This window comes from Megascapheus bottae, chromosome 6, assembly GCF_031878675.1.
Source record: "Megascapheus bottae isolate mThoBot1 chromosome 6, mThoBot2.hap1, whole genome shotgun sequence".
Lineage (NCBI taxonomy): Eukaryota > Metazoa > Chordata > Mammalia > Rodentia > Geomyidae > Megascapheus > Megascapheus bottae.
In genome coordinates this window covers 28,107,689-28,123,873 of record NC_143514.1, presented here as the reverse complement: position 1 = coordinate 28,123,873, position 16,185 = coordinate 28,107,689, and the positions used below count along the sequence as shown (strand labels likewise).

At 32.7% G+C, this 16,185-nt stretch overlaps 1 protein-coding gene across 5 annotated transcripts in view; it reads left to right on the top strand.

The window, feature by feature from the left end:
* Adgrl2 (adhesion G protein-coupled receptor L2) overlaps window positions 1-16,185 on the top strand; it is a 184,415-nt gene that overhangs the window by 119,145 nt on the left and 49,085 nt on the right. For all 5 annotated transcript variants that reach the window (XM_090334540.1, XM_090334542.1, XM_090334541.1 and 2 more), the window contains exon 4: window positions 13,796-13,905. In XM_090334540.1, coding sequence (XP_090190666.1) covers window positions 13,796-13,905 — 110 coding nt within the window. The remainder of the gene's footprint in view (window positions 1-13,795; window positions 13,906-16,185) is intronic.

Below are 16,185 nucleotides of genomic sequence, written 5' to 3'. Positions count from 1 at the left end.
CATTGATTCCAGGCTCAGCTCTACCCCAGTTTTTCATCTAGTGCAGTTAAGCAGGGTTTTGTTTCTCAGTAAATTTGTCCAGAACAAATTTAATTTAGTAGGACTATATTGAATGATGATATAAAATGTATGTGCCTACTTGTTATTGGAACACACTAGCTATTAACATAGACTCTCTGGTAGCATTTTTCAGATGAGGAAGGAATATTTTCATGAAAGTATTCTTTCGGTTCTTTGGGAGGTCTGTTGTAATTTCACTGTAGGAATACACAATCTTCCTAAGTAAATGATAAGATGAATTCTTTCTAGATTTGAAAGGACAACATAGAGTAACTGAGGTTATGGCTTTTGAGTAGTAGAAAGCTAAAAATTAGAGATTGATAGCTTTTTGAATAATTGCAGTTTATTTTCAGAATGAGTTTTCTCCTTGTTGAGCATTTGTAGAAATATTAACTCCACATTATTTCTTGTACCCTGAAACAATCAATTTATTAACTCGATGCAGATTATCTAGGTATTATTCACTTATACCTTTTCATCTCCTTTACTCAAAATTTTCACAATCTTTGACAAATATTTTACTCCCCAAATGTCTTACAAGTGGCAGGAGGAAAATAACATTTCTTAAAATTAATGATATCAAAAGGATATGTAGTGGAAAAATAAGTTTGATAAAAGAAAATATGCTACTCAGGAAAGGATCAGAATTCTGTAAGAGTACTTAGTAATTGCTTTATTGCTGCTTCATTTAAAAGAAAAAGTGAACATAAAGAAATAAAATAATCTGCCCATCCAAAAGTCTCAGCATTTTGTTTTTATTTACTACATGTGTGAGAATTTTGTTGCTGTTTTTAAGGTTGGAAGAAGCAGAAATTATCTGCATTAGCCATCAATTAGACTCAAGTTTTATTTGCCTTCTAGTCGTGATATTGACTTAACATCCTACCTAGCATATTGGGAGTCAGAAAAATAAATCTTTATGGCATAACTTCTCTGTTTACCAAATGCAGGTACAACTGAAGTGGGAGTCATATTCAATGTGAATTTTAAATAACCATAGCAGAGAGCTAGTTTACTCAGTTTTTGCCCTCCAAAACTCCTTTTGGTAGCAGGTTCTTTTGCATTATTTCAAACTCTAATCCTCTGAGCGGGTAATTAACGGACCAGCAAAGCTATTTGTGGAAAAGAAGAGCCATAAGGGTGAAAATATTTCTTCACTGAATGATCTTTAAGAAGTAAATAATTACATATGGAAAAGATTTGGGATGACCAATCTAAATCTGAGGATAATTAGAAAGAAATAGTATGAAAATGGAAATGCTTGGCATGTACAACAATTCTCATATCATAACAAAACTAATTAAATATTTAGAAACTAAAATCCCTTCACAATTTGATGAAAAATAACCCACGACAAAAGGCTCTGTAGCTTTGCAGATAATTAGCAAGGGTTATAGGAAGGAAGAACATCACAGATTGGCTCTGAGGCTCTGCAAGGTCATGTCTTATTACACTGTGTCTTTTATATAGTCTGGTAACAAGTTTCCTGCTAATTTAATCTAACTAGGGCATCCCATAGCGATTTCCCATTTCCCTTGTTAAAAATGTGAGTGCCTACAAGTACAAATCATAGTAGATTAACATTTTTATAAATAATTGCTTTTAATTGATAATTAATCCTTTAAAATAGAGGTCTTAAATTTGAACACAAATGCAAAATTTTTGAAATGCTTAAGAATCATACAGTTTTTATTTTCACTTAAAATTGTCTTTTTCCTTTCATTAAACAGACCTGATGACCCTGTGAATGAAACTTAGTCTTAGTGGCAAGCTTTGTAAATAAATACTTGCTAATAAAGGCAAGCACATTTATGTTGAATGTGCATTTCTGCAAACAAGAGATTTTTGTGCTGGATTAATAAGGCGCTGAATGAGTCAGGACTAATTTGCATTAAACTGACCCCAAGGTCCAGTAAAAACTAAGGAATTTCAAAGGTTTCTGAAACATTGAAAGTTGTTTTCAGCACAGCACTGCCATTTCAAAATGCTTATTTTAATTATGAATGTGGAACTTTTGAGATAATTTTAAAGGTTTCTAAGATACAAATGAACCATAAATATTAAAATATACTTACCATAGTTTGAACTTCTGGCATAATATTTCACTCAGATACAAAATAACTATGGGATGATGTGTAAGATTTTTCAGCATCTGGAAAATGGAATTAATTCTCTTTTAGAAATAAACAGGATTTTACTATTAGACTCTTGTTACAACATATTCTTTTTCAATCATATAAATTTTGTACTTTTATGGCTGTTGGCTAAATAAGTTTTTTGTATAACATTCTACACCACTCTTTAAAATATTTAATCACAGTTCTGTGGTTAAAAACAAAAGTTGGTGTTACATTTAAAACTTAAAAAAATCAGTAGGTATAAAATTAATTGCAGTAGATATTGTATATTTTTTCTCAATTTATATCCATAAATATTCTATCTTTAAGGAATACTATGCTGGCAATTCTTGTATTGTTACACTAATTTGAGGATGCTTTAAATAATGCAATGTGATATGTTACCTTTTTACCTAAGGGATTAAATTCTGTATGGTAGAGCTCTTCTACACAACAAAAATGATTAAATTATGAGATCATTGTTATGTGACCAATGGGACGTTACTACAGCACACCTCTTTTTGCCATATTAATTACACACCATTTAGCCTCCTAATGTAATGTTTACTTACCAATTAGTTAAGCTCACAAGTCATAATTAAATAAATATTTAAAGAAACCAAGCCCTATGTTCCTTAGCTCTATAGAAATTTAGATGCAAAAAATTGATTATACTTTTTTTTTCTTGAAAAGATTTGACTTAATATTCAGTTGTTTCCCTCCTGAAGTAGAAAGTTAATACTTTTGTGCCTTGAGCAGAATTTTCTCTGTGTTGTCTCTCATTTTACTCAATAACTTTGCTTAAGCAAATCTGTTTCCTTGGTGCTTACCTGCTCCTACTTTGATGTGATCTTGTGCATTCGTAGAAATTTTGTCCAGAATTAGGGCTAAAAAGAATTGCTATACTAGAGGATAGGTCATTTGGAATTGTTAGTGCCTAGAGGAGTGAGTGGAAGTTAAAGAGTACTTTTGCCTTTTCCGCTTAAGCATAGAAATCTATATCTTAAGTGTTTATTATTGGCTTTCATGACACAGAACAGTGTCCAAATTGACAGAATTGTCTGAGAATCAGGTACAGCTGATTGAAGCAGAATTAGACGTGTGCTGTTTGTTTTCTGTTAACTGTGTTTATTTAGAAGCAGAAATAGCCAGGTGAGCTATTCATGATTTCATTCATTCAGCAACAGGGAATGCTTATTACGTGCTAGGCATATAATCAACTCCAATAAGAATTTTAAAGTTAGCAGTTTCTCTCTCCCCACCCCATTTGTAGCAAGCCTTCTAATTTTTTTAAAGCTCGTGTTCTTGAAGATAATGAAATATACTAGCTGATATATATTTTATTTTTGATTAGTAATTGAAACTCAGCAATTAATTTCATTCCTTTTCCATTAACAAGAACTTGAATTTGTGTTAAAAATAATTTAAGTGCAGATGCCCTGAATCTTTAGAATGTATGGTTCATCTGTGGATGTGGTGTACCTCTTCTAGAATATTCCTAGAAATACTCTATTATTGAACAAAGGAATCACTGCATGTTCCTGACACCTTAAAACACTTTTAACTAAAATTGACAGTAACTCAGAGAAAAAAAATTATTTATCTTTGTTAGCATTTTGTAATTGAAGTTTAAAATCAGCATACTAATTAGAAAAGGAAATTATTCAGATGGTCTTCGTATACATGTACAGGCTTGATACAAAACTGGACTGATATTTAGAGGATAATTTTAAATTGAAACCAGGTTGAATTTATTTTCTCTCATAATGTATTGAGTTTTTCCTGTTGAATGCTAGAGTATTTGTTCAAGTCAGTAGATTTTGCATTTTTAATCTGCCTTGGAACTGTGGTGAATAATGGCCCTTGGCAGGAGATAATGAAAATTTCTTAATTTATATTTTCAAGTAGAAGCTTCAGTTGAAAATGGCATCCTATGGCCTGAAGACATAGCTGTAGTGTAAGTTTCAGGGGAACTGCAATAAGAATGCATGCCTTTGGTGATGGGAGGAACATTGGGACAGTGAAGAAGTAATTTAAGGAAGAAAAGAAAATGCACCAAAGTTTTATTGTAGCATATCTAATGATCTGCTGGAGATTGCCAGTGGTTTTTGGAGCATGACTGGAGAAACTAATGTTATCTTGCCAAAACAGAAGGCCCTGCTTAATCAGCAGAACAAGACTATTGATTAAAACCCGTCTCACAATAGATTACATGTAGAATCTCATCTCCATACTTTGCACTTGGTAAAGTGTAGTAATGAGCATAAGATAATCAAAAGAAGAGTAAAAGCAATTTGTTGAGCATTGTACAGTTTAAGAGTTGGAGGAAACCAAATTTGTGTGAATAGTTTGTCTTGTTTTTAAAACTGTCCATAGGGAAGAATGTACGCAGTACTAGATGTTCCTGTAAGGCCTGTAAACTGTGTCCATTTTTATATTGGGGACAGTGCTACTGATGTTTTTCATAACTAATTCAGATTTGATAGAGAAGCATTGTGCAGTTATTCTACAGTATCTCATTTAACCATAACATCAAAATTCTAAATCAGATAGTATGTTTTAATATGTCTGAAAGCTCAGGTTGAAACATTATGAACTCACAGATTAACACAGTTAAATAAGTAAGCAAGCTATTTTCAGCTCCAGTTCTTACTTTAAAAACCTTATTATAAACACAAGTTAACAAATAATTTTATTTCTCAACCATTACCAGCAGGAATATCACTATCCTCTATTTTTAAATGCAATATTTTTAAGGAATATGGTTACTAATGTGTGCATTGTAATGTCTTTCACTTATTTTTAAAAACTGGAGGAAAAGGTATATGTTAATAATTGTCTGGAATTAATGATTCATTAGTAAGATAATACCAAATATTTTGTTTACACCAAATGACTAAATGTGTTTCTTCAAATATACTTCAGTTACTCTCAATTGCATTTGTTTTTGTTGTATCATGTAGCCCATTTGTTTGCTTTTTGGTTCAAGGAAAGGATTTCTATATATGATAATACTATGATGTCATAAAATGCCCTTTTTATCAATTATACATAGTTTACTCAGTATATTTAATTTTATAAAGCCATGTAGATTCCCTAAAATCTAATATAAAAACTTGGTAACATTATTTACATATGGAAGAGAAAACATAATGTTTATATTAGTTTTTACTATTGGCACTTGTGTTGGCCAAGAGTTGCATTACATTTTTCTTAAAAGTATTTTTAAAAAATTTCTTTTCTTACTAATTATGCATATATGTCTGAGCAATAACATTAAGTTAAAATAATATTTACTCCAAATTTTGCTAGTAATATATTAGCATTCTCTCTGCACAGAAAATGAATTAAGCTACTAATCCCCCAAATTATTATACTTTTCCTTTTGCTTTTAGAGTTGAACATGTGACTTTACACTTTTTTACCCATCACTTTCTTCCCCAATTTAAGATAGAAATACTGTAACAGTAAGATTGTAGGTAACAACTGAAGTTCTGTGTTTTGCCTCATTTGAATCAGTTTTAGGACCTATAAACTGTATTTAGAATTTTCTTTGTTGTGGTTGATGGTTTCATGAACATGATGCAAGTTTTATGACTGTTGATATCAGGAATACTATTTGAACATGATGGTGTTACAAAACATTTACTATTGGATTTATTTTAGTTGTATGTAAATTCTCAGGTTGAATATAGTACTGTGTTCAGCTTTATTTTATTTCATTTTTTTAACCCAAACAAGTTCGTACTTTGCCAGGTTGAAAATTGAAGCATATTTAAAATGATTTAAATGTTATGAATTTTGGAGCGTGTTTAGTTAAGAAACTTTATCTTTATTCTTTTTTTCATATTTTTATTGTAATTAATAGAAGGGTTACATGATATTTGCCAGACAGGAGGTGCATTAATTCACATACATTGATAGCCTTTCACATGTCTTGAGCCCCATTTCCCTCCCCCCACCCCCACCCATCATCTTGTTTTCCCCCCTTCCCTATCCAATTTCAAATAACCAAATACAAATATATCCAATATATCAGGTAATAAAAAGGGATACTGTAACAATTTGAGATAACCAAGGGACAGCAAAAGAGATGAGAGATAACATAGTACATTAAGGACAACAGTCATTCATTATATGGCTTTTGTTTCTATAACCTAGAGGTCCTTTCATTTAGCGTCATACTATATGGCCTTATGTATCAAGGTTTTGCTCTATTGCAAATTTCTCCTAGGAGAGCCCAAGGTTTCTACTGATTATGACAAATGAGGAAAACCATTGAGCCTAAGTTCCTTTGAGTCTGGCTTACTTCACTTAATATGATCTTTTCTAAGTCTTTCCATTTCCTAACAAATGGGGCGATGTCATTCTTTCTGACAGCAGCATAGAATTCCATTGTATACAAATACCACATCTTGTTGACCCATTCATCAACTGAGGGACATCTGGGTTGGTTCCATATCTTTGCTGCAGTGAACATTGTTGTGCTAGTGGATTTAGTATGTCCTTGTTTCTGGATGATTGGGTAAATGCCAAGTAGTGGAATTGCTGGGTCATAGGGGAGCTCTATGTTTAGCGTTTTGAGGCACTGCCATACTGCTTTCCATAGTGGTTGAACGAGTTTGCACTCCCACCAACAGTGTAGTACACTCCTGTACACATCCCCTCCAGCATATGTTGTTACTGGTTTTCTTGATCCTGGCCATTCTAACTGGAGTGAGGTGGAATCTTAGTGTTGTTTTGATTTGCATTTCTTTTGTGACCAGAAATGTTGAGCATTTCTTCATGTGTCTATAGGCCATTTTTGTTTCTTCTTCAGAGAAGACTTTCTTTAAGTCTTTGGCCCATCTTTTAATGGGATGGTTGTTACTTTGGAGATTAGTTTGGAGTGATTCATGACATGATTCTGTATTTAAAGAATCCTATAGACTCTACTCCCAAGCTCCTTGAGCTGATTCAAAACTTTGAAAGGGTAGCAGGGTATAAAATTAACCCTCAAAAGTCAACTGCCTTCCTCTATGCCAACAGTGAGAGGAATGAGGCAACAATCAGGAAAGCAACTCCTTTTGCAATAGCCTAAAGAAAATAAAGTACCTAGGAATTACCTTAACTAAGAATGTAAAGGACCTTTTTGATGAAAACTTTAAAACCCTAAAAAAGGAAATTAAAGCAGAACTGAGGAAATGGAAAAACCTCCTATGCTCCTGGATTGGAAGAATCAACTTCGTGAAAATGACAATCTTCTCAAGGGCTATCTACAAATTCAACGCAATACCCATCAATATCCCAATGTCATTCTTTAAAGAAATAGAAGAGGCAATCCAAAATTTCATATGGAATAATAAAAGACCTCGTATTGCAAAAACACTTCTTAGCAGAGAGAACAGCGCAGGAGGAATTTCAATACCAAACTTTAGACTATTACAGAGCTATAATTATCAAAACAGCTTGGTACTGGCACAAGAACAGGCCTGAAGACCAATGGAATAGAACTGAGGACCCATATATTAAACCACAGACCTATGGCCACCTAATCTTTAACAAGGGAGCCAAAAAAATAGAATGGAAGAAAGATAGCCTCTTCAACAAGTGATGCTGGCAGAACTGGTTAAGCACATGCAGAAAACTAAAGTTGGATCCTTCTTTGTCACCCTGCACTAGAATTAACTCCAAATGGATCAAAGACCTGGAGGTAAAAGCTGACATACTGAAAACTTTATAAGAAAGGAGATACTCTAGTCTCCTTGGCACAGGTTGAAACTTTCTTAATAAGGACCAAGAATCACAAGAAATCAGAGAAAGGCTGGATAAGTGGGACTGCATTAAACTGCAGAGCTTTTGTATGGCAAAGGACATAGCTAGTAAATTAATTAGGAAGCCTACAGAGTGGGAGAAGATCTTCACCAACCAAACAACAGACAAAGGCCTCATATCTAAAATATATCAACAGCTCAAAAAAATTGAATCACTTTATCTTTATTCTTTTAGGAAGTATTAAATCATTACAAGTCAAAAGTTAAAATATAGGAAACTAAATAGTGCAGTTGATTATATTCTCTAATACTTTTAATGACATTAATAATTACACTTTGAAGCAGTGACAGATTATCAAAGATTATATTTTCTTTTTGATTTATTGTTAGAAAGTTAAGAAAAGATTATATTCTGTGTTTTGTCTATTCTGAGTTAAAAGCAGGTCAATCTATAATTTGCACATGCCCCTCGATTCTACTCAACTGTTTATGTACACAATCTATCTTCTTGGGTAATGTCACCTCTTTTGTCTTTCTCCTCTGTTTCTTCCCATCTCATCTATTCCTTTATATTACCTGGTTGTACTATGATGCAGCATTTGACCTCCCATGTCAAGAATTGATAAATAATTAGATATATTGATCAATGTATGAACAATTAGAACCCTTGATTCCTACACTTGAAATTGGAAAGGAGAAATATTACTGTCCTAAATCCAATGACATATACATACTTTGATAAATTTTATTTATCACATTATCAATTTCATATACATTTCATGAAGTTTTACACAAAATACTTAATATTTTTCCTCTTTCAAGCATCTATTGCCTAGTACACCTCTACCAATTAAGAATCACTTTCAGTGGTAGACAGGTACAATGTCCAGCACTGGATGTTTACCTTTAGAGCTTCTGAATCTGTTCTTTTATTTACTCTTCCTAGTTGAGCTGTCAGGTCCATTTTGGAATCATGACTATAGCTATCCTAACTCAACAGTGCATGTTTATAAACAAAACAGCCATAAGATCCATGATTGGTAAGTTGACGTGTTTAGTTCATTTTTTTAAAGAGAAACAATCACTTTTCCTTAAAATTGGCATCAAAGGCCCACTTTTTTAAAACCATTTCTTTTCTGCCTTGTTCTCATTTATATTCTACTCCTGTATTCACTATTTAAGAAAAGTTTAGATTGAATTCTCACAGTATTATAAAAGTGAAATTCCATTTCCTAATGTAAACAAGCGTGACAGACAGAAAAGTATCAGTTATATTTTTTTTAAATGGGTAGGAAAAGGATGAAATTCATGCCAGGCTTTAGGCCTAGTTCTTAGAAAATAACTACTGAATACCTCTTTTATTTTGACTTTGGTTCTCTCTGAAGCTGAGCCCTTGGTGGGAATTTGCTCTGCAGTTTTTGATTGAATAATTGCTTCTTACTTGTCTTTTAAAGACATACCAATTAACAGTTTTTCAATCTTCCTAACAGCATACGAGTTAAATAATTTTTAATTTTAAAGATTTTTTTAGGTTACTTGTCTTCTACATTTTTCTCAGAAACGCAGAGCTGATCTTTCAATGGATAAAGAGTGTTCACAGTCAATATTTTCATTTCTGTATTGTGGTTCTCTAAAAGTTTAATTCAGTTGCCTGAATAGATACTGTTGTATATAACTGTGAATTTTGTGTATCTATGTACAATTGAGGTTTTTGTGTTGAATTTTTATTGTTGGTTAATTATAAAATTTTGGATTTTTCAGCATTCTTTATATATATATGAAAGTGGAGTATAAGAAAATAATACATACATGTATACACATCCCATATTTACATATATCTGTGTCTTTATGTAAGTATATCCAGCATTTTCAAATGTAGAATGAATGTTTTTGGAAACAGATGAACTCTAGAAATGCGTGCGAATGTGTGGGAATTTTATTATTTTATTATTTCTTTAATTTTAGTTGAGATTATAGTTGCAGATTTAAAACTTTTTTTACTATCTTAGAGTGAGTGCTTATATATTGCGATTTTATAAAGATATGTATGTGGTTAGTATAAAGTACTGTAATTGTGGAATTCCATTTGAACTCATAATGATAGACAACTAATACAGTTACTTTAGAAAAATTAAATATAGGCTTTTGTTTATTTGATCTTACTGGTATACTTTCAAATAAATCATAGAATTCACAGGCTTCTTCACTTCTTATAAAACTTACTATCGGTCCACATTGAGAAATATGGAAGAATTCTAATCCCCATGTTACTTCTGGTAATCTTCAATGCATTCTTTATTTTTGGCAAAATGGGATAAATTCTGAAGTCTCTTGTTCTGTATCCTCTGTGAGCCACTTTTGTCAAATCCTAATGTCCCTGCTTCATTTCAACCTCATTAGAAGCCACTTTCTTCTCTTCTATACCTGTCCCTAGTTTGGTGAAGTAAGAGGAGCTTTCAAGATGGGAAGGGAAGGTAATGTGGCATAGGAAACCATTTATTCACCAGTGCAGTTTTGTTCTAATAGAGTTTTTACAATGAGAGTATGTTTTATAACTATTGGAAAAATACAATTTGGTTAAGTAGTTACAAAGATGTATACCAAGGGAGTATATGAAAGAGATATTAAACATGTAGGAGTTTACATTTCTTAGTATCTGAGAGCTGTGAAGCTAAGATGAAATGAAGATCCCTGTAGGTGTAGATACATACAAGAAAGGAAATGAAAAGATTGTAACTTTTGATGGGGACCAGGTTAGTCTTGAATATTCCAGGGAAATGAAGCAACTTAAATAAAGGCGTTGAGATTTCTTAACAGCTGTAAAATTGAAAACAGAAGAAAAATGAACCACCAGAACATTGCTTTGAAACATTACATGTGACCTATTCAGAAATTTTAACTCTGCCTGTTATTAGTTCTGTGATTTATATTGAAATCATTAATTTACTCCAAATGGCAGTAAGGCACTGAAATATTTCTTCAAAGAAACTTAGAGTAGCAGGAAAAGTATCATAACATTGTGAATACTACCCAGTTTACAGTATCTGTATTCTTGAAAATATGTCATAGAATAACCATGCTAGAAGTTGGGATTACTTTAATATTTTACAGCAAATATTATAATTTATTTTTTATCTGTAAGACTCACTTGAAAATATTGTAGTATATTTTGAATTATACAGTGTAGCTATTTAAACTTGTAACTCCTTTACATTTTGACTTCCTTAGTAAGATCACCTTCGTGTTAAAGTGAAATAGCCCCAAAGTACCTTTTTTTTTTAATGTATTTTATTTTGGGGGTAAAGTATAGAGAAGTTACAGTTACATTCGTCAGGTAGTGGGTACATTCTTCTTGAACCCCGAAATCCCTTTTCATGTTTTTGTCCCCCTTTTCCCTCCCTCCACCCGATCCCAATTATCTTGTTTCTCCTTCCCTACTGTATTTCAAATAAATGTGTATACAATATACCAGGTACCAAAGTCACATACAGTAACCACATGAGATAAACCATAATGGGGGGAATAAGAGAAAAGTAATAACTTAATGTGGTACATTAAGAACAACAATCATACAATGTCATAAGAAAGGCTATCAATGTTTGTGAAGTTATGTACCTTGTATCTGGTGAATATAATGTAACCCTTCTTTTAGTCACAATAAAAAATAAAAAAAGAATAACAATCACAAATTATAAACCTCTTGCTTCCATATCCTAGAGTTCATTTCGTTTAGTCTTATTCTGAATGGCTAAATGTACATAGCTTTTGAGCTATTGTGATCCTGTGCTAGGAGAGTCCTAGATGTCTTCTAATTATTACAAATGAGGAAAACCATGGAGCCAATGTTTATTTGGATTTATTTACTTCATTTAATATGATTTTTTTTCCAAATCTTTCCATTTCCTTATAAGTGGAAACCATATCTCCCTCCCATGATTCTGCTTCCAGTACCTTTTTTTTTTTTTTTTTTTTTTGTGGATCTTGGGGCTTGAACTCTGCCTGGGCACTGTCCGTGAGCTCTTCAGCTCAAGGCTGTTGCCCTACCCCTTGAGCCAAGCACCACTTCTCATTTTCTAGAGGTTAATTAGAGATAAGAGTTTCAGGTCCTTTTATGTTGTTGTTTGATCCTCAGATCTTAGCCTCCTGAGTAGCTAGGTTTACAGGCATGAGCCACTGTGCCAGCTTCCAGTACCTTTTATACTTAGGTGTTTTCCAAACTGAGTTATTTATTCATAGTCTGTTAGAGTGTAATTCTGTAGAGTTGGTATTTTATGTAGTATAAAATATTTAGTATTCAAGTTATTGGATAAAATTTGTTGCAATGCTATTGTTCTGCTTGTTTTGCCTTTTTAATGTATATACTGTCAGTAAAAATAGAACTCCTACAAGTATTTTCATTCTTTTGGATTTTAATCAAATCAAATTACAAAAGAAATAATTCTTGCCTTTTCAAGAATTGTAAAAAGAACATCTGGACCAATTTATAAGACTTAAATATCCTTTGCCTAGAATTTTCACTTAATTTTAATTGTGATAACTTAATGGCAGCAGCAACAAAAAAGAAAATACTTTCTTAGACTAACATATAGGACATTTTAAGAATAATGTTTGTGGTATTGTTTTTTATTTTTTAATGTTATTTTTTTCATTGTAATAGAGGGGTTACATTATATTTGCCAGATAGAAGGTGCATTACTCCACAAACATTGTTACCCTTTCTCATGTCTTGGTCCCCATTTCCCTCCCCAGACTTCCTCTCCTAATCTTGTTTTCCCTCTTCCCTATCCTATTTCAAATAAACATATATACAATACCAGATAACAAGGTAAGATACAGTAGCAATATGAGATAATCAAGGGACAACAAAAGAAATGAGAAATAACATAGTACATTAAGAACAACAATCACACAGTATATGGCTCTTGTTTCCATATCCTGGAGGTCCTTTCATTTAGCCTCATTCTATATGGCCTTATGTATCTAGATTTTGCCCTATTGTAAACATCTGCTAGGAGAGCCCAAGGTGTCTACTGATTATGGCAAATGAGGGAAACCATTGAGCCTATGTTCCTTTGACTCTGGCTTACTTCACTTAATATGATTTTTTCTAAGTCTTTCCATTTCCTTACAAATGGGGTGATGTCGTTCTTTCTGACAGTAGCATAGAATTCCGTTGTGTATAAATAGTTAGTGGCATTGTTTTTTAATGTTAAATTAATTTAGAAGAACCAGGGGTTCAACAATAGTTATTCATAGCATGAGCACATTGATCTATGAAAAGTAATAATAGTATGTGTGTGCAAACTGCTTTAAATGCAGTCTGTCATTCATGTCGGCCACTATATGTATGAGAAGAACTACTAGCCTTGGGTTCAATTTCAATACTAGGAATAGGGAAAAGGACAAGAAAACAAACAAGGTATTAGCTTGGATATTTAGTATTCACCATTGAGAACAGTGCCTTTATTATTAAATACGTAACATAAATTCGGATGCTAGAGAAGGAACTTTAAATCTGTATTTATATATGTATGTAATTACGTATTTAAATATGTAATTAAGCTTCCTGTTCAGCTATTCAGTTAGTCCACTCACAGTATTTTTTCTTTTTGCTTGTAATTTCATTTCATAAAATATTTTTATAAATCCCCCTTTCTACTACATATTGAGTATATTAAAAATTCAAATGAAAATGTCTTAGTAATACTTGTATAGCTATTTGATAATGTAAAATAACCTTTATCAGTTGCATTATATGTCTGTATTTCTAGTTGCTTAAAGAAAATACGGGAGAGTTCCATACTGTTTTTCTTAATATAAACAAGCAAGTTAGATTACACAAATTTGATTCATTTTGTTTTCTAGGTGCAACAATCGAACACAGTGTATAGTAGTCACTGGGTCAGATGTGTTTCCTGACCCATGTCCTGGAACATACAAATATCTTGAAGTCCAATATGAATGTGTTCCTTACAGTAAGTATGAAATTTATATTCTTCACTTCCTCCAGCATTTCTGGTTAATGCTGAAAGTCTACACATGTGAAAGAAGCATATGTTTATGGCCTACAAAACCATTATGCATGCAGAGCACTAACAGACTCGGGACTCCAATTAGCTTCATGAAGTGTGGAAGGAAGCCATAGTGTGGTGCTGGCCAAGTGTCTGTCTGTGTTCTTAAGTGTTTGGCTTTTAAGGCTAGTGTTTTTCCAGAAAACAAACTTGAATTAGCTATTCAATAGGGCAGATAGAAATCTGTACTTTTGCCCAATACCAGTTGCTGACAAATTGGTTTGGCTCCCAGTCTTCTAAAGAAGGAATTGACTTCAGTTTTAATCGTGAGCTACTTGAATGGCTACCTGCTGTCCTGGTAACTTTAGTGCCTGGTAAATGCTACTACTGCAGGGTCCACGGGAAGTGTTGCCCTTTTTGTTCTGTCTTTGGGTGGATGCTTTTTTTCCCAGGCCCAATGATGAAATTTTAATGCTTTTTTTTTTTTTTTTAAACAAAGTCAGAGAAAAATCTTACATATATTTCTGGGTGACACATTTTTAAGATCCTGCAAGGAGTCATTTAAAATTCAATTTAATTTTTTTCTAGATAGGCTCTAGCTAATACCCTAATACTATCTAATTTTCCTTTTAATCTTGGATTCCTGCTTCTACACTGTATTCTTTACATTCAATGAAAAATTTAACATTTCAGACACTTAAATCTTGAATGTATTACCTAATTTTTACAAACGTACTTGATAGCATTGTCTTTCTAAATAAAAAACAATAGGTATCTTGTCAGGTTAGTTTGTAGACATTAGAAATGTAAAGTGTTAGGTTAGTGCTTTTACTGATTTGAGACAGCTCTACATTTATCCCTGAAAAATCAATTGGAACCTGGAATCTCAGCTACTTGAAGGGTGGTGCAGGCAATTCACTTGAGCCCTGGAGTTTGAGACTTTCCTGGATACTGGGTAGCAAGACCCTATATCCAAACATCAAAAACACAAAAGGGCCACATTCTGATACAAGTGCTACATCCACATGGTAGTAACACATTCTTACACACATATGATGAAGGCACCCTCATTGTCTTCTTCTGCCACAAATTTAATAACTGTCTTTTTGTGGTATCACAATTTAAAGGCCAAACACAGATGATCTTTTCTTTTCATCCCTCTTCTGTGTTCCTGTGTTACTGTGAAATGGATGCTTTTTATGTTTTCAGTATTTTCTGTAACATTTGTAGGATTGGAAGCCTACTGAGTGCACTGATCTTTATCTCATCTCTCCTGTGTGTAGTGTTGGTGGCTTTACATAATCATTCTCTTCTGTGCCACTAGAGGAACATGGTATTCTTTTGAGCTAACCACAATTTTGTTCCGTAAAGTCCCTCTCACTTGAATTCAGCATGGTTTCTGTCCTCAAATTAGAAAAGGAATACAGCATCCAATCCCAAACAGTGGAATCAGTCAGAGCTGCCAAGAATTGTCTTTCTGGAGCCAGTTCCTGTAACCTAGTCTCTAGACCAAGACAGTGTTAAGCACGTATTATTTTCAGACTCTTAAGTAATTTCTTGCGCTGATTAAGAAAAGAAATGTGGATGTCTTCTGGAACATCTAACTTTCAAAATTTTACTTTTTCAGTTCTCCAGAACTATTGTACATTGTGCACTAAACTTGCAAATAGCTATACTCAGAGAAGTATTTATTCTTTCAAGTTTTTGTCCTTTGAAATAAAACAAAAATCAACCCAGTAATTAATTTGCTGTTACCTTTCTAGATGTTTGCACGAGGTAGAAATAAGTCTATGGCTTTTTTTTCTTTATAAATCACTCCGTGATAAAGAATAGAAATAATAATTCCTATATACTGTACAGCAGTGACACACTATTAATTATAAGATTTCAACAAATACAAATTTTTAATAGAAATGGTCTTTTTCCTGTTATTCCTGGTATTTTAGTGTTTTTCTTATTTCTTCCTTGTTTTTCTTTCTTTTTATTTCCTATTGTCTATTGCTTCTTTTTTATATACGTTCTTTTATTTTGTACTTTTATCTTTTTCTCTCCCAATATGTGTTTTATACTCTTAATAGTGTGTTTTATACTCTTATCACACATTATTTATTTGTCACCATCAGATAAGATTTATTATATAATCTATAACCACCTGACTCAGTCAGTTTCTATTAACAGCAAATCCTCCAAGAGCTTGTATATCTCAAATGGTTTCCTCCTGTTCTAAAATAGGAATAGAAAATT